Source organism: Lipophrys pholis (genome assembly GCF_963383615.2).
Source record: "Lipophrys pholis genome assembly, chromosome: 15".
In the NCBI taxonomy this organism is placed as follows: Eukaryota; Metazoa; Chordata; class Actinopteri; order Blenniiformes; family Blenniidae; genus Lipophrys; species Lipophrys pholis.
The window spans coordinates 674,045-692,408 of NC_137642.1; the positions used below are offsets into that span (position 1 = coordinate 674,045).

Below are 18,364 nucleotides of genomic sequence, written 5' to 3' on the forward strand. Positions count from 1 at the left end.
CTGTATTTTGCAGCAGAATGTTTCATTAAAATTGATTTTATGTTGAGATTGTAGTCATTTTTAGTCCTAATTGTGTGATCTTCATCCTGTACACTGTGGCCACAACAAAGAAACACTTTAAAGTGTAAATTCAAAGGTTATTATAGCAATAGTTTACCAGTCCAGCAACTCAAGATGAAACTAAACTGTATGTGGCTTCTGAAGTTAAATTTTTTTTAGTATTTATTTTGTATACCTCCTTGTATATATTATATTCATGTCTATATATTGTTTACATCTTTATATTGGTCTGTCCATAACATATTATTTGGTGTGTGGTTCGTTCGATATCAACTAGTCCTCACGTCACAATGTCACGCCAAACTTGGGAGAGCCTGAACCCGCTGCTGAATAAAACTCTGAGGATAATTACAGCAATAAAGTAGCATTTTTGACAATATATATGATGTCTGCAGTCATTTCTGAGTGCACTGTGTAAAAAAAAAAAAAAGTAAAATCGAATCGGAACTTGAATATTTCTTTTTTTAATTGTTGATTTTTTGGGGGGCCAAACTGCCCAGCCTTACCTCGGACTCTGACGTAATATTGTGAGAGCCTTTCACACAGTGGCAGCAGGAGCGTGAACTGCAACTCAAGCTGCATTGGGACAATCAGAGCAGATTCTCATCACAGTAAGCTGACATCAACATGTTATTGACCTACAGGCAGACCGCCAGAGTGTCATGAACGGTGTTTCTCCTTCACACCCCGACGTGTGCCACAGCTAATTGATGAATTCATTAATACATTTTTACTGTCGGAAGTACCGTTATATTATTTACCCCTGTGGAGGTTACCTACCGGGAACATGTGGGGAAGGTATAACGGTCATAACGTACACCGGGAGCATGTGCAGTGCTGCTTCACTTTCATCTGACATGTTAGGGTGGGCACTGGCGCACCTGGCTGACGCTGGCGCACCACGCTGGCGCACCTGGCTGACGCTGGCGCACCACGCTGGCGCACCACGCTGGCGCACCACGCTGGCGCACCACGCTGGCGCACCACGCTGGCGCACCTGGCTGAATCTAGCGCACCACGCTGGCGCACCTGGCTGATGCTGGCGCACCACGCTGGCGCACCTGGCTGAATCTGGCACACCTGGCTGACGCTGGTGCATCACGCTGGCGAATCACAGTGGCACACCTGGCTGACGCACCTGGCTTGCGCACTCTTCCTTGTCTTGACTAGATTTCAATAGGTTCGAACATGATGTACTGTAGAACCATATCAAAGCATCTAATTAAGGATGGATCCAATCCAGTATCTGCACAAGTGTTTCCCTGCTGCTGCTCTGCTCGCTGGCTGCAAACTGTGGACTGGATTTCCTGAAGGGAGGCGGGTCTCAATGAGACCAAGAGGAATGAGTCAGGAAATCCATTCCACAGTTTGCAGCCAGCGAGCAGGCTAGGGAAGTAGCACTGTGCTATCTAACTTTTCATGACAACATGTTGCTGTTTGGCAACACAGCAACGTGCAACGTTTGCACAGCAACGTGCAACGTTTGCAAAGCAACACAGCAAGGAGCAATGTTTGCAAAGCAACACAACAATGTGCAATGTTTGCAAAGCAACACAGCAATGTGCAACATTTGCAAAGCAACACAAGAGTAGTTTGTTCTGCTTCCTTTTCTGACCTGATACTAACCTCAAGTTGCCTTTTGAGAGATGACATGTATACGTCACTACATTTTATACTTGCCCGTAGAGAGGAGTTTATTACAGCCTCATATATAATCAACAATAATGATAATAATATTAAAGCAAACAGAGCTCTGGTATCGGAATAGTATCGGTATCGGCAGATATCCACATTCAGGTATCGGGATCGGATCGGAAGTGAAAGAACGTGGATCAGTACTTCCCTACATCTAATCGGAACTAAACTAAAAAGTTAAGGCGGAGGTTTGGCCCTCCTCAGCAGTCCTCCTATAGCAGGTTCATTCCACATCTATAACATGCATCAACAGTTGTGTTTTGCTCCAGAAGTCTACATGTCCAGAGCAGGTGTTCGCCACATGAGCTGTGCTCATCAGTACCGATGGTCATTTTCTGAAATACAAATGTGTCCTTTTTCTTTGTCTGTGACGACCCGCTGCTCCTCTGCTTTCCGTCACTCAGATGGTCAGGTGATCCCACTGGTGGAGCTCTCAGCCAAGCAGGTGGCGTTTCACATCCCCTTTGAGGTGGTGGAGAAGGTCTACCCCCCTGTCCCGGAACAGCTTCAGCTCCGCATCGCCTACTGGAGTTTCCCCGAGAACGAGGAGGACATCAGGTGAGACCCCCCCCCCCCCCACCAGGTTTTCAGTCCCAGTGCTGAAAGTCTGTTTGAGATGCTTCAGATCCTCATTACATGGCAGGCCTCTTTTTAAACGTATCAGTCGTTGAGCAATTCCATCCTCAGACGTTCTCAGATGTTCTCATCACATCTTGTTTTTTTTTTTTTACAAGAAACGCTAAAAGCATGTCTGCCCGTTGACACCAGGACCAACAGACACCTACACAAGTTCTAACAAATTGATCAGTTGTCTTTTCCAACCGTGATATTTTCTTTTTGTGTATGTGGAGGAGGATTACAGTTTGTTTTGTATCCCATTCAGTGGGTGGATCAGTCCCACAATGCTTTGTGACATGATCACATCATCCCACATGCAGTTTTAGCAGGAAGTATTGAAGACGACTTGTTAGCTACTTGTCCATCTTTACAAACCCACGTGAAGCCTCATTTGGTCGCCAGCGGATTTCCAGCACACACTGTCAGCTGTGGAAGTGAGACTTCTTCAGGAGAAACTTGGATTTTAGCAGCTGGTGTGAAAAACGTAGAGGAAATATCAATGCTACCACAAAGCGTGTGACTCTTGTTAAGGACTGTAGTGAAAAGTTGGAGTGTTTCTTAAAGGACCCCTTTCTGTTCTTCTCTGGAGTTACTGTGGATGTTTGGAGTTAAGGGGATACTCCATGAATAATCAATGGCAGGATCTCACTCCTTCCTAGGGACGGGTACCCAATTTGGTACTTTTATTGGTACCTACCAAATTCTGTCGGTCCTACAGAGTACCGATTCATGTAAAATCAAACGGTACCATGTTTGGGTACCTAAACGCCTCCTTGTGACTGAGCAAGTGGAGGAGTAGACGATTTGCACACATTGCAGCGCACGAGCATTGTGACGTCTGTCGCTGCACTTCAGTCACCAGAGCAGCCGACACAGCGAGAGAAAACGCTCCGCTTTTCAAAAAGATTAAGCTCGCTGCAATATTTGTGAGAAGTGCAAGGCCAGCGGCGGGAAAACTTGTAATCTGAGGTTAGAATGTTTGTTCAATAATATAAAACTACAAAATATCATGTTTCCAATTTTGATATAAAGGAGATATTGATAAATGTTCAAATGTGTTTTATAGAATTCTCTTTGGTCCCAGTGGTAGTTAGTTATGACTCTCCTACTGTTTTAGATCTATAGTACTAATCAAGCCTGCACTGAGACCCTGGTGTAGCCTGACGCTTGCGTTCTCCCTGCTGCAGGTTGTATTCCTGTTTGGCTAATGGAAGCCCAGACGAGTTCCAGCGAGGCGAGCAGCTCTACAGGATCCGAGCGGTCAAAGACCCCCTGCAGATCGGTTGGTTCTCCTCTTAAACTTCTACCCCAGTATGGAACAATGAGCGTCTTGTAGCACACACTATGCTTTCTGAGCTGTCGTTCCTGTATGTTTACTGTGAAGAAGTGGTTTACGCTTCAGATTCAGCAAATATCACGTGGATCGATGGGTCTTAAGGTTAGGGTTTAGGCAGTGGTGTCGTCACCTGGGGGGTGGGGGGTGAGGGGGGGCTGATTGCTCTGCTGATACAAGTGTAATGTTGTGTGTTTTTTTTTCTTCGGGTAGTGTTTTTATAAAGGGATTTTTGAAATCTGTCTGTCTGTCTGTCTCTCTGTCTGTCTGTCTTTCTCTCTCTCGCTCTCTGTCTCTCTCTGTTCCCCCCCACACCCCCCCCATCCCACCCCCAGGCTTCCACCTCAGTGCTACAGTGGTCTCCAGTCAGTCCGGTCAGTCTAAAGGAGCCTACAATGTGGCAGTCATGTTTGACCGCTGCCGCATCACATCCTGCAGCTGTACTTGTGGCGCTGGGGCCAAATGGTGCGCCCATGTGGTGGCGCTTTGCCTCTTCAGGATCCATAATGTGAGTCTATTCTATGAGAAGAATTCACTTTAGATCATTGGCGAGACAGGGGCAGCCAGTTAAAGCCACAGTAACAACCCTGAGAAAAAGAAGTGTTACTTTGTTTTTGTTGGAGTGATGAGGCGCATTCTGCTGTCCAACTGAAGGTGTTTCCTGAAAGTCTGTTGTAAGATTGTCCGTGTCAATCAGCCTGTTGAAGGGCAGTTTTTTACCCCCACCCTCCTGATTACATTGCTATGATGAGAGGGTGACACAGACAAAGCTACACAACATCCTGCTCTGCTGCTCTGCTGCTCCGCCTCAGGAGGGTGAAGTTAACGCTGCCTCATGCCTAAAGGCAAGGCACTTCAGAAGGCAGAGATCAGACGCAAACGTGGAGGACAACTCGCTATTCTATCTTCTGGTCATCTTACTGTATGTCTGTGTGTGTGTGTGTGTGCAGGCCTCAGCAGTGTGTTTGCGGGCTCCGGTCTCAGAGTCTCTGTCCAGACTGCAGAGGGACCAGCTCCAGAAGTTTGCTCAGTACCTGATCAGCGAACTTCCTCAGCAGGTAACAGCGCCACCCTGAGCCTTGGAAGAAGAACCACAGAACAAAGGTTCCATTGTTAAATGATGTGTGTCTCCAGATTTTGCCCACAGCTCAGCGCCTGCTAGACGAGCTGCTGTCGTCACAGTCCACTGCCATCAACACTGTGTGTGGAGCGCCAGGTACCGCCGCCGCCTTCTGCTCCTTTGCTCTCATGTAACACACATCTCCCGCTCATGACCTGACCATTACGTTAACTCTACTATCTTTAACCTGGCCGCGGTGCCACAAAGCTTTTCTACGGTTTGAGCAACATTCATTCATCCTCCAGAGGTGAGAAAGTCTCAGAATGACACTCATGTTACCCAGCTCAGCTCTGAGGAACCGTCCAGGTTCCTCCTCGGTTTGTTCCGCAGTGCAAACTGCAACACAAGGTGCTGTCACTGATCTAGTTAATCATTGCAGTGTTTCACAAGCAATCAACACATGCACATCATTCTGTGGATTGTTTGCAAGAGGCTGCAGAGTGTGAATGTTGCCTGGAGGGGGGGAACGTTTATTCTAGCAGACGGAGCAGAGCCTCCTGAAAAGCAAGTGAAGGAAGCGGTGGCTTCCTCTGGCTGCTTCTGTTTCTCTGGCTGCTTCACACTCGGTTGCTGAAGCCTCCTTTCTTCTGTCGCTCATCTCTGATCTTTAGCTTCAAGTCCTCTGGTTGGGAAAAACGTCTCTGGGACGAGAAGTTTAGGCTGTTGTGTCAAAAAAAAAAAGTTAAATAGGAGTCTTAACAATTATGTACTTTATATTGGATTTTGATAATCCACTTTATTTGAAAGTAAGCATAAATACAATCCTTCAGTGGAAAAGTTAAGTGTGGAAACTAATGTAGCAGTAAGGCCTACATCATGTCTGCACTTGTTTGTTCAGATTTCAATGTGAATGGGCGTCAGACGTGTTCTTCTCTACCACCACAGTATACCATGAGATAAAAACATGAAAAATCACTTCATTTCCAGGTTGAGAGTCTCAGAAATACTTTTAGCACTTTAACTGAATGAAAGAAATGTTGAGTGAAAAGCACAATATTTTTAATTCTTGAAAACAGTTTTGCAGTATTGTTTGAATAAAAATGCAATATGCGTGACTTATGAGTGCATTAACTAATTTCACATGTAAGGATGTGAATAATCGCAGACAATATTGTGACTCAAGGCGTTTCAGATGTTTTCTTCATGACTTGCACGTGTTTGAAGGTGTTGGTTCCCAGCATGAGGTCTGGCTCTCCCGTATGGAAGCTCCGTCTGCTTGAATCTGGACAAATACGAGTGTATCCACAAGACCACAAGACTCAGATTTTCTCACAAAAAAGAAATTGATTCACGATTTTTTCCAGTTTATTTTCCCCTCAACTTTTAAAAGAAACCAAAAACTCAAAACGAGTTGGATGAAATAAAATCCAAACTTGTTTTGAGACATCTGTGTCACCCCATTTCACCTCCTGGAATCGAAGTACCAGCTGTTCTTTTGTAAAAGAAAAAAAGAAACGTTTGAAAGGAGACTGAATTGTGAACATTCACGTTAATAGCTGACACCATTTTCAAAAACATGAACAAGGAATTCTGTCAATGCGTCTTAACCTGAAGACGTATTGAGGCTGGATGTCTCTGGTTTAGATGTTGGAATAAGTTGGTTGTGCTGCTGCAGACAAACCCAAACCAGATCCAGACAACTGACAATACTCTTCCTATAGCAGCCCTGTAGCAAGAAGAAAAAGGATCTAATTTCTTATTTTTTAAATCGTCCGCAACAAAAAACTTAAATTAATCTAAAAAGTCAATATACCGCCAAGACCTATTTTAGGAGTCCCTTTACAAGTTCAAACCTCTGAACCACTGCATCGTGAAGTTTTCATCCCGGCTCCCGAAGTGGAAAGATTTTTACGCGGTGGCGATTCCCTCCTGCAGAGACTGATGGAGGCGACAGAGGCCATGACTGCTCATGCTCCAGTAAACCAACATGGCCGACCCGTAGAGGTTTGACTGGCGGTCGTATTCTAGTTTTGTCATCCATGTCAGTAGTTAAATATCATCCGATTCCTCATCGGTTCCCTAGAATGACTGTTCTCTGCATTTTGTTCATGTTTATTGTGTTTTGTTCTCTGCACACACGTCTGTGTGGTTTCATTACAAAATCAAGTAACAGCGCCCTCCGGTGGCCCGGCAGACTAGCAACATGGTGTCAGTGTGTCCGCTGCTGCAGAGGAAACAACACTTTATTTAACAGATCAGGTGTTGTCACATGAAACGTTGTCGTGGAAACGGAGCCAAAAAAATAAATGATTACATTTCAAAGGAAACTGGAATAAGACACTTGTGAGAGTTGGCGTGTCCTCCAGCGGCTCTCGCAAACATACAGGAAGAGGTCTGCAGAAGTACTGGGAGAAGTGGGGTTGTTGTAAAAAGTTAAGTTGTGTATGTCTGTGTGTGTGTGTGTGCGCGCAGACCCGACAGCAGGCCCATCAGCGTCCGACCAGAGCACCTGGTATTTAGACGAATCCACCCTCAGTGACAACATCAAGAAGACCCTGCACAAGTTCTGTGGGCCCTCGCCTGTTGTCTTCAGGTACAAACCAACACTCTTCAGACCTGGAAGCTTCCAGCTGATCTCCACTCACACCAACACTCTTCAGTCCTGGAGGCTTCCAGCTGATCTCCACTCACACCAACACTCTTCAGTCCTGGAAGCTTCCAGTTGATCTCCACTCACACCAAAACTCTTCAGTCCTGGAAGCTTCTAGCTGATCTCCACTCACACCAACACTCTTCAGTCCTGGAAGCTTCCAGTTGATCTCCACTCACACCAACACTCTTCAGTCCTGGAGGCTTCCAGCTGATCTCCACTCACACCAACACTCTTCAGTCCTGGAGGCTTCCAGCTGATCTCCACTCACACCAACACTCTTCAGTCCTGGAAGCTTCTGGCTGATCTCCACTCACACCAACACTCTTCAGTCCTGGAGGCTTCCAGCTGATCTCCACTCACACCAATACTCTTCAGTCCTGGAAGCTTCTAGCTGATCTCCACTCACACCAACACTCTTCAGTCCTGGAGGCTTCCAGCTGATCTCCACTCACACCAACACTCTTCAGTCCTGGAAGCTTCTAGCTGATTTCCACTCACACCAACGCTCTTCAGTCCTGGAGGCTTCTAGCTGATCTCCACTCACACCAACACTCTTCAGTCCTGGAAGCTTCTAGCTGATCTCCACTCACACCAACACTCTTCAGTCCTGGAAGCTTCCAGCTGATCTCCACTCACACCAACGCTCTTCAGTCCTGGAAGCTTCTAGCTGATCTCCACTCACACCAAAACTCTTCAGTCCTGGAAGCTTCTAGCTGATCTCCACTCACACCAACACTCTTCAGTCCTGGAAGCTTCTAGCTGATCTCCACTCACACCAACACTCTTCAGTCCTGGAAGCTTCCAGCTGATCTCCACTCACACCAACACTCTTCAGTCCTGGAAGCTTCCAGCTGATCTCCACTCACACCAACACTCTTCAGTCCTGGAAGCTTCCAGCTGATCTCCACTCACACCAACACTCTTCAGTCCTGGAAGCTTCCAGCTGATCTCTACTCACATGAACCTCAGTGTGTTTGTTCTTGGCAGTGATGTGAACTCCATGTATCTGTCGTCCACGGAGCCGCCGGCCGCCGCAGAGTGGGCGTGTCTGCTGCGACCTCTGAGGGGCCGAGAGCCCGAAGGCATCTGGAACCTCCTGTCCATCGTCAGGGAGATGTTCAAGAGGAGAGACAGTAATGCTGCCCCACTGCTGGAGATCCTCACCGAACAGTGCCTCACCTATGAACAGGTAATCTGAGCGGGAGAAAAACATTTACAGGTCTTCGTAGCCACTTGAAACGTCTCCCTGCACACACACCAAACACACACAAATCCCATGACGGACACACAAATATCAATACGCATGCACAAATCGACATACACAACAGTCCTCATGCTCACACAAATCATTTCTAATCAAGTCTCATTATTAAATGAGACATCGAAGGAACATTTGATAACTGTGAAGAACTCTTCAAGTTAAAGTATCATTAGTAGTTAGTTACTAATCAGTGGCGGCTGGTGATACATTTCTCTTAATCCCCCCCTCAGGAAGCATTTAAACGGCTATTGAACAGAGACACTTATTAAGACTCTTTTACTAACATACTTGTAAACCAGTAGAAGCAGAAGCTTCATTAATCCCTTTGAGAAAATGAAGGTGTTTTCTTGATGGTTTACTGGAAATGACAGTTAGTCTGAGTTTAGGGAAAACAAAAGGTATATCAGGTATATACAAACAACACATCAACTCTCTTGAAGAAATCTCAAAAAAATAACTAAACTAGAGAAAGTGGAACATGGCCTGCAACTTTTCAGCCAAATTTCTTCTTTCAAACCGGTAAATTAGAAGAGAAGTGACCGAGTTAATAATCAGAGACTTACCGCTTGTTGTCTTCATCTCATCATCTCATAGAAACACCAGAACGGACTTTAAGCCAATCACTGAGCAGCTCTGGCCAGGGGCCATTTAAAAAGGCCCCAAGTCTGGACATGACATGAAGCTGATTGGTTTAATTTTCGATCAGTCGCTCTGTTGTTACTAATTATAGTAAGTTATAGTTTACTGTGTATTCAGGCCTTAATTTTGAAATGGGCGCCCTTATTTTTAAAAGATATCTAGGCAGTCCCTTCCTCTTCCCCATGTTAGACTGTTGATTCGTTGGCAGTGGTGAAGCTGATGATAAACTGCTCTGGTCCAGAGAGCATCTCGGCACATACACATCTACTGTCAGCCTCTACAGCAGTGTTCCCCAATCCAGGTCCTGGAGGACCGGTGTCCTGCATGTTTCAGGTTTCTCCCAGTTGAAACACACCTGAATGCAATAAGGCCTCGTTACTTGGCTTTTTCACAAGCTTGACGATGACATCATCATCAGATTGAGGTGTGCTGAAGCTGGGAGGAGCTAAAACATTCAGGACACCGGCCCTCAAGGCCCGGAATTGAGAACCCCTGGCGATTAGTAGCAGTCTCACCAATTACTGATTAACACCATAGTGCATCAGCATCACTTGATGTCTTTATAAATGTTTAGATATGATCATATTTATTGATGACTGAAAACCTGAGAGCTTCAAAAAAGCACCCAGTTTATTTTGTGCTTCTTTTTTTGAGGTTTTTTTCAAACAATTTTCAAACACTTTGAATGATGAATTGATGTGTTGTTTGAAAACACACCTGATATTCCTTTTGTTTTTCCTAAACTTAGACTAACTGTCATTTCAAGTAAACCAGCAAACAAAACATTCATTTTCTTAAAGGGACTAATGAAGCTTCTGCTTGTATTTGTTTACAGGTATGTTGATGAAAGAGTCGTGATAAGTGTTTGTGTTCACTAGCTGTTTAAAAGTACTATAATGTTTCACCACTATGGGGCTCTCTATTCACTAGCTGTTTAAAAGAACTACAATGTTTCACCACTAGGGCGTTCTCTGTTCACTAGCTGTTAAAGTACTATAATGTTTCACCACTAGGGGGCCCTCTGTTCACTAGCTGTTAAAGTACTATAATGTTTCACCACTAGGGGGCTCTCTATTCACTAGCTGTTTAAAAGAACTACAATGTTTCACCACTAGGGGGCTCTCTGTTCACTAGCTGTTAAAGTACTATAATGTTTCACCACTAGGGGGCTCTCTGTTCACTAGCTGTTAAAGTACTCTCAATCTAAAAAAGGCAAGACTGTTGTAATGTGGTTTATAAACACACTCTATTAAAATGTAGTTAACAGTGGCAGAACTGGAGTAATAATGAAGAGCCAACCTAAGAACTTTACCACCAGCCGCCGCTGGTTAGCAAAGTATTTAGTTCCAAGCAGTAAATGCACTTTCAGATATTTCTAGACTTGAGTCGTGCCTGAAAATCCTGCAGGTGAACGATGGTGAACCCGCGGCTGTGTTTGTTCCCGTGTGCAGATAATCAGCTGGTGGTACAGTGTCCGGACGTCGGCCTCTCACAGCAGCGCCAGCGGACACACCGGACGCAGCAACGGCCAGTCGGAAGTGGCGGCTCACGCCTGTGCGAGCATGTGCGACGAGATGGTGGTTCTGTGGCGGCTGGCGGTGCTCGACCCCACGATGAGTCCCTGCAGGTCAGAGCTTTGACTTCCTGCAACATTTGGTCCGTGGGTTTCTTCTGCTGGCACACGGTGCAGTCACTTCCCTCTGGTCCCTCTGGTTTTTAACCTAATTTATCAAACAACAACAACCTGCTAGCCACCTCCAAATCTGATTGTTAAAAAAATCCACAAATATAATTATTCAAGTCTCAAAATCTTCAGAGAATTAGCAGAACTCACTCTTCACCCTCCCGCAGTGGAGCGGGGTCGGCGCTCGTTCAGGGGCAAAAAATACCCACTTCACCTCCAACCTCATGTCGGAGCTGCAATAGGGCCTTGAGAGCTCGTAATAAAGTTTAGCATTTGAATAGTGAGCCTCTTCCAGCTCATGGCGGCGAGCGGCGGACAGCATGAGGCCGAGGGAAGCTCGCTCACACCTGCAGAAATGAGCAACCAGGAGCTTTCACTGAGGTTTGACTTCACAACCGGGGAAAGCAACCAGACCGTTTGGGACGTGCTGTCGTAGCGCTGAAGCGGAGCAGCGCATTAGCACAGCGGGGGACAAACTTCAGAAACAAAAACGGACAGAATTAGTTGAGCACGTTAGTTTTGCAAGATGCTAAACATACGTGCCTCTTTTGGTTTGTGGACGGCGCCGTACGGTCTGGGGGTCGGCCCTCCAGGGGATCCTGGGATTTCTTCTGTTGAGCTTTGCTATGTTGAGGCATTATTCTTTTTCTGAGCTTCACCTAAAGAGAATACCTGGTGAGCTGCTGCAGACCCTGTACATGAATACCATGTTAAAATTTGTCAGCTTCAATGTCGATGCTTGAAATGAGCCTGTTAACAGGAATATTCTATAGATAATCTTCAATGAAAGAGAGAGTAGGAGCCACGGGGATTTTGTTGGTTTCTCCTTTGGTGCTGGGAGTGCACGCGCTTCTGCACTGCGGTGAATGGGGGTGGCACTGTGGGAGTGGCGTTTGGTTTTTAGTGCGCACGCTCACCTGTGCCGGTGTGTTGTCAGTCCTGCATCATGGCTGTGTGGGCTGAGCTTGGAGGAGAAACTCTCTGTTGACCGCTGTCGATGAAGAAATATCTGCACTGTCTTGAGATGTATCTGCTGGTAAATCATGGAACGGCAACAAGTAAGTGGCAACTACATCTGCGATCGGAGCAATAAATCCCGGAAGCTTGTGCAGTTGTTCTGCGTGCACGTCATCAGTGCTACACCCTCCTCGTCTTAGCCCACCGTGGCGTTTGTATTGATATTTAGGTTTTACGGCACAATAGTGGGGATTTATTGATTTCTCTTTCTCTCGTAGTGTGTGTGTCTGTGTCTGTGTCTGTGTGTACAGCCTGGGCGATGATACAGCCCCCCCAAGGAGGCGGGGCTTAGTAGTGAGCTCACTGATCAATATGAGCGACTGACATTAAATCAGCATCATTTGATGTCAGAGACTTTGGGGCGTCTTTTAAACCTCCAGAGTCACATCTGGTTTGTTCTGGTGTTTCTACCAGATGTTGAGACGAAATCTCCTGTAGGGATTTCTTACCTCATAAGGATCATGAGGTAGTATTTATGTAGTGTTTTGACAGTTTGGCTATCAATAATAATTAATAATGATCAAAGATAGTTCAGTTTCAGATACCTCGGGAGCTTCACCTGTTTAACAGGAAATGATAGCCAATTCAGTTCTATCAGTCTCATAAGATATACTAAACAGTTTATTAGGAGTTTGAATTGCTAGTTCTATTAAATAGGGTTTGCCGTCACTGCTAAACATGCTACATTAAATACCTCGCTTATCTATTTATGCCACTGGGTTGCCAGGGCCAGTTCTATGTCCACCCTTTCACCAAACCCATGAACATAACTCGGACTCAAGTCGCTTGTTGCGTTGGTCTGGGCAGTGTCTTCACTCCTCTTTCCAGACCAAATCTCGAGGAGTTTCAATACTAATTGATCATGATGTTCCATTCAAACCACACGATGTGGCATCACATAACTACGGTCGGTGTGTAATTGTCTCAGGCAAATTGTACAACACTTTGGTGGTCCTGGTTAATGTACACGCCCCAAATGTGGACGATGCAAACTTTTTTCATCGGTTGTTTTCATTACTGCCGAATCTAAATGTTTAGAACGTTATTCTTGGGGGTGATCCCAACTGTTGATTAGACCCGGCCTTAGACCGGTCTTCTAATAATCCCAGCACAGCGAGTAGGTCGGCCCGTGTCATTAATGGTTTCCTCCATGATTTTGGTATGTGCGACACCTGCCGTTTTCTGCATCCAAATGTCAAGGAGTTTTCCTTCTCTTCACCAGTACACCATACATACTCAAGAATTTACTATATTTTTGGTCAGTAATCAACTTCTGTCTTTTGTTAATACTAGTGTTGTTCCGATACCAATTTTGATACCTTTTAGTGTGGTATTGGCCCCCCCCTCCCGATACGGGTATCGGTATCGACACAACACGAGTTAATACATTTAAATATCAGTCTATTGTTATATCGGCTCACATACCTGTAACACTTTCTCTGTTACTTCGTGGCTCTTCTCCTGGGTACAGGCAGTGGCGCTTTAACTCAACCTTGCTCTCAGACGCAGAGTTTAAGTTCATTTTTCTTTATTGATACAAACAATAATCCAGGTACTTCTCAGCGCACCTTATGGGATACACTCAAAGTTTCCTGCGTGGGTAGATCATTGCGTATACTGTCCGAATGAAACGCATTTCAATACAGGAACAAAATGAACTTGTTTATAAAATAGGTGAAATACACAAACAATATGCCCAGAATAAATGACCTGAATTATATTAAAAAAAGAGTCGAGCTGTAGACTAGATTGGATTTACTCACCACTGAACAGCTGCTCCTAAGGAATAAAACTATGTTTTATACCTATGGGGATAAATCTGATAAATTACGAGCCAATCAACTTAGGGGTTCTAATTTAAAGTAGGATTTTTTGAAGATACAACTCAGTAATGGTATTACTACAACTGATCCACTAAAAATCAACACAGAGTTCTACCCAGAATTCTATACTTCAGAGTCCCACACAACCACTAATGCAATTGGCTCTTTTCTTGATAACCTCAATATTCCAAAACTCACCTCGGACTCTGCTAAATGACTGGAAGAGCCATTTTCCCATTTAGAAATTATTAAGGCCATACCTTCAATGCAGTCAAATAAGTGTCCAGGCCCTGACGGACTCTCGTCAGAATTTTTGAAGTAATTCTCTCGGGTACTTTCACCACTGTTGTGCTCTGTCCTTTCAGAGTTCTGCGGGTTGGGTCAACTACCTCAGTCCTTCACAGAGGCATGTATTACTCTAATGGCAAAGGAAGGGAAAGACCCAACCAGATGTGCCTCATACAGACCAATATGCCTTCTGAATACCGATGCAAAGATTCCGGCAAAAATGTTAGCTCACCCATAAGAAAACCTTCTTCCCTTCGTCATATCAGACTTTAGACTTTGCTTTATTAATCCCTTGGGATGACTCCGTCAGGGAAATTTAAGTTCCATCAGCTTAATAGAAGAGGAGCAGCACACAGAGGAGAACAAAGATGAGTTACAGAAAAAGGTACAAAGTATAATATCAACTCTTAACTAACCTTAACCTCACTAAATATAGAAGTGGCAAAAAGAATAAGACTCCTAGCAAAATATAGTACAAAAAATAAAAAATAATATAAACTCTTAACCAACCTTAACTTAGCTGGATATAGAAATGGCAAAAAGAGTAAGTAAAACTCCTACCAAAATTTAGTACAGAAAATAATCTAAACTCTTAACTAACCTTAACTTAGCTGGATATAGAAATGACAAAAAGAATCAGACTCCTAACAGAATCTAGGAGTGAAAGTGGCCGAAGGTTAAATTCCTCTGTGGTTCCAGACAGAATTCTTAACCAGGAGGATCATTTGCAGTGAAGAGACATTAGATATTACACAGTTTTGCATTAAGGGATGTGAGATGGAGGATGGTGAGGTGGATGAGGTGGATGGAGGCCCCTGCTACTTCCCTTCTGTCCTCTGCCCCCCCCCCCCCCCCCCCCCCCCCAGTGAGGACTTGTACAGCCTGATGGCCTGAGGGACAAAGGACTTCTTAAGTCTGTTAGTCCCACATTTGGGAAGAAGCAGTGTCTCTCTGGACATGCTCCTCTGGTTGTTGATGACGGTGTGCAGAGGGTGTCTGGTATTGTCCAGAATGTCCAGCAGTGTCTTCAGTGTTCATCTTCGTTGTTGCTGACGCGCTGCTGCAACTCTGTGATTTGCCCCGTAACAGAGTTTAATGTCGTTTGAATGTCCATTAAACCTGCCTGAACTTCTCCAATCGCCTGGTCCAAGTGGGCATTGATCTCAGTAGAGACGTGATCTTTTATTTGAAGAATCGCCTCCAAAGTGGACTTCAGTGAAACCTCAGCCATGCCGCACAGCAAACAAAACGTGTCCACAACTACAGACAAAGTCCTGATTGCGGTAGAGAGCGCAGATATCTAAAGTTGAGATGTTGCTCTATCTGTAATAATGTGAAGCTCGGCCCTAGCAGTGGCTTAACAGTTTAATTTGATGAAGTAGTCAGAAGCCTCCGTCAGACACTCAAGCACCAGCCATTAAAATGAGGGCGACAGCTTCTGAATACTTGATATACCAACATAAACTGTACCTTATGTTGCGTGTAGGAAGTTTCAGTTACAGTTTAGGATGTCAGGGTTACATTTACATTGCCAGTTGTTTTTGAACCTTTAGAATTTTCAACTTTTGTCAGCATTTTATTTTAGAGAATTTGATCAGTTTACCTGTTCTAACATTGTGGCTCTTATCAGTTCTGTGCCGCCCCCCTGATCGTTTTAGGCTTTTTAAAGGTGTTTTTGGCAGCTTTTGACCACATTTCTTGTGGTTTTAGCTCTTTACCCCCAATTTAGTTGTGCCTTTGTTTATAGACCTTTTTAGCTGAGAGTTCAAAATTATTCTGAAAATGATTTTGTGTAAATATAATGAAAACAGAATAAAATGTTTATTTCTGTATCATTTTTCTGAAAAGTTCAGGGAGCCACTGTAGAGAAGCCAAAGAGCTGCAGCCAATACAAAAGGACTCAAACAGAAGTGGAGGGTTAGAAGGAGAAATTGCTCAGCTGGAGAAGCAGCTTCTACAATCCAAGTCAGTTGCTCGTGTCATGTGGACAAATCAAAGATGTGATGTACTGGGTGAGAAGAAAGCTCATGAACCGAATCCAAAAAGAAGCTGGTAACGTCACATATAACCCAAAAGACATTAATGAAACCCTTAAATAACTTTTTGTAAATGTATCTATGTAAGAACTACCCGAGGAATAAACCACAACAGATGCATTCTTATCTAATGGTGAGTCACCCAAACTAGACCAGGAGGAGCAAAATAATCGTGATCTTCTATTTACTTCTAAGCAAATTGAAAATGCTTCAACTTCTCTATCGTCCAACAAGCCACTATGGTTTCCCTCCAGAATTCTACAAAGAATTTAAGGATTTGTATGGGTGTAAGTCAGATTATAAATTGATTCTAAAGTTCTTGACAATAGACTCAGTAAATACTGAACAAATTGATCAGCCCAGACCAGCTGGTTTTTTATCCCAATTAGATCATCTGCCAGCAATTTCTGTAGCTTACTCAACTCGCATGAAGTACTCTAGTATAGCCAGTACTCTGGACCTTTGGCAGGCTGAAGTACTCTAGTATAGCCAGTACTCTGGACCTTTGGCAGGCTAAAGTACTCTAGTATAGCCAGTACTCTGGACCTTTGGCAGGCTAAAGTACTCTAGTATAGCCAGTACTCTGGACCTTTGGCAGGCTGAAGTACTCTAGTATAGCCAGTACTCTGGCCCTTTGACAGGCTGAAGTACTTTAGTGTAGCCAGTATTCTGGCCCTTTGACAGGCTGAAGTACTCTAGTATAGCCAGTACTCTGGCCCTTTGACAGGCTGAAGTACTTTAGTGTAGCCAGTATTCTGGCCCTTTGACAGGCTGAAGTACTCTAGTATAGCCAGTACTCTGGACCTTTGGCAGGCTGAAGTACTCTAGTATAGCCAGTACTCTGGCCCTTTGACAGGCTGAAGTACTCTAGTGTAGCCAGTATTCTGGCCCTTTGACAGGCTGAAGTACTCTAGTATAGCCAGTACTCTGGACCTTTGGCAGGCTGAAGTACTCTAGTATAGCCAGTACTCTGGCCCTTTGACAGGCTGAAGTACTCTAGTATAGCCAGTACTCTGGACCTTTGGCAGGCTGAAGTACTCTAGTATAGCCAGTACTCTGGACCTTTGGCAGGCTGAAGTACTCTAGTATAGCCAGTACTCTGGACCTTTGACAGGCGGAAGTACTCTAGTGTAGCCAGTATTCTGGCCCTTTGACAGGCTGAAGTACTCTAGTATAGCCAGTATTCTGGACCCGGCTGGACTGGCCTTATTTCTTCTTGGCTAAGTTCAGAGTTGGTTCTTCCTTTGTTAATTGGGTTAACACACTTTCTAGAAAACCCCAGACCAAACTAGTCACTGGTGGATCACGTCCACTGCCTATTCATAGAGTAGGTCTAGACAGGGTTTCCCACGGGTTTCTATGGAGAAACTTACCTGGGATTATAAACTGAGAGGTCTTCGACTGCCTAGTTTTAAAAAGTGTTAATTGGCTGCCCAATGTGACTTTTATCTTTTCTTTTGAGCAGCTAAATGTTCCCTCCGGGGCCTGAAGGCTTCCCCACACTGTGCGATTTAAGTCAAACTTTAGTAGTCAACAGCGTCTCGTACTGCACGAGACAAATGTAAAAAATTATGTCTGCAGACTGGAGGAATACACGGGGTGTTGTGCAGTCACGTATTGCGTGATCACCTCGACTGAACGCGGAACAATAACATGTATGAAACGCATAAACAGAGCCTCAGCATCACGGCAATAATGTGTTCGGAAAGAAATCCCTTAAGCAGATGATGAGGAGAATCTGGATGCGGTCGTGGCTCAGAGAGAGAGAGAGAGAGAGAGAGAGGCAGGCCAACCTGGAAGGTAGAGTTGCAAAAGGAGCTTGAAGTAAGTCTTGTTAACATCTTGTAGCATTTTACGTTAGCATCTATACGTGAACACACTCCATGTCGACGACAGTTTCTTTTGTGCAGGTCGCAGCAGCTACGATCGCCCTAAATATCTGACACCAACTCGACCGTCCCATGAATCTCACACACGGCGCAGCGTTACGGCCACCGATTAAGCCACGACCACAGATTTCACTAACGCTCCCGCGATTTAATCTTTCATCTCTGACGGTCAAAGATTTCTGTGTTTATGAGCCATAAATTGGAATGTCTGCTCTTAAAGAGACGGTGCCTGGTGATTTCCTTTATAAATTAACCTCGAGGACTCAAACCACAAGAACTAATCATCCAGTTTTATTAAAATGTGGGAG

The 18,364-nt window shown here is 44.7% G+C and overlaps 1 protein-coding gene across 4 annotated transcripts in view; it reads left to right on the forward strand.

Annotated features, from left to right (window-relative positions):
• The window catches only part of zswim8 (zinc finger, SWIM-type containing 8), a 56,707-nt gene that overhangs the window by 13,353 nt on the left and 24,990 nt on the right, over positions 1 to 18,364 (forward strand). For 2 of the 4 annotated variants that reach the window (XM_080482200.1, XM_080482197.1), the window contains exons 2-9: positions 2,160 to 2,313; positions 3,561 to 3,655; positions 4,042 to 4,214; positions 4,657 to 4,764; positions 4,841 to 4,922; positions 7,239 to 7,359; positions 8,389 to 8,608; positions 10,771 to 10,946. In XM_080482200.1, the coding sequence (XP_080338326.1) occupies positions 2,160 to 2,313; positions 3,561 to 3,655; positions 4,042 to 4,214; positions 4,657 to 4,764; positions 4,841 to 4,922; positions 7,239 to 7,359; positions 8,389 to 8,608; positions 10,771 to 10,946 (1,129 nt within the window). The remainder of the gene's footprint in view (positions 1 to 2,159; positions 2,314 to 3,560; positions 3,656 to 4,041; positions 4,215 to 4,656; positions 4,765 to 4,840; positions 4,923 to 7,238; positions 7,360 to 8,388; positions 8,609 to 10,770; positions 10,947 to 18,364) is intronic. The other 2 variants (XM_080482198.1, XM_080482199.1) reach the window with 1 other exon arrangement.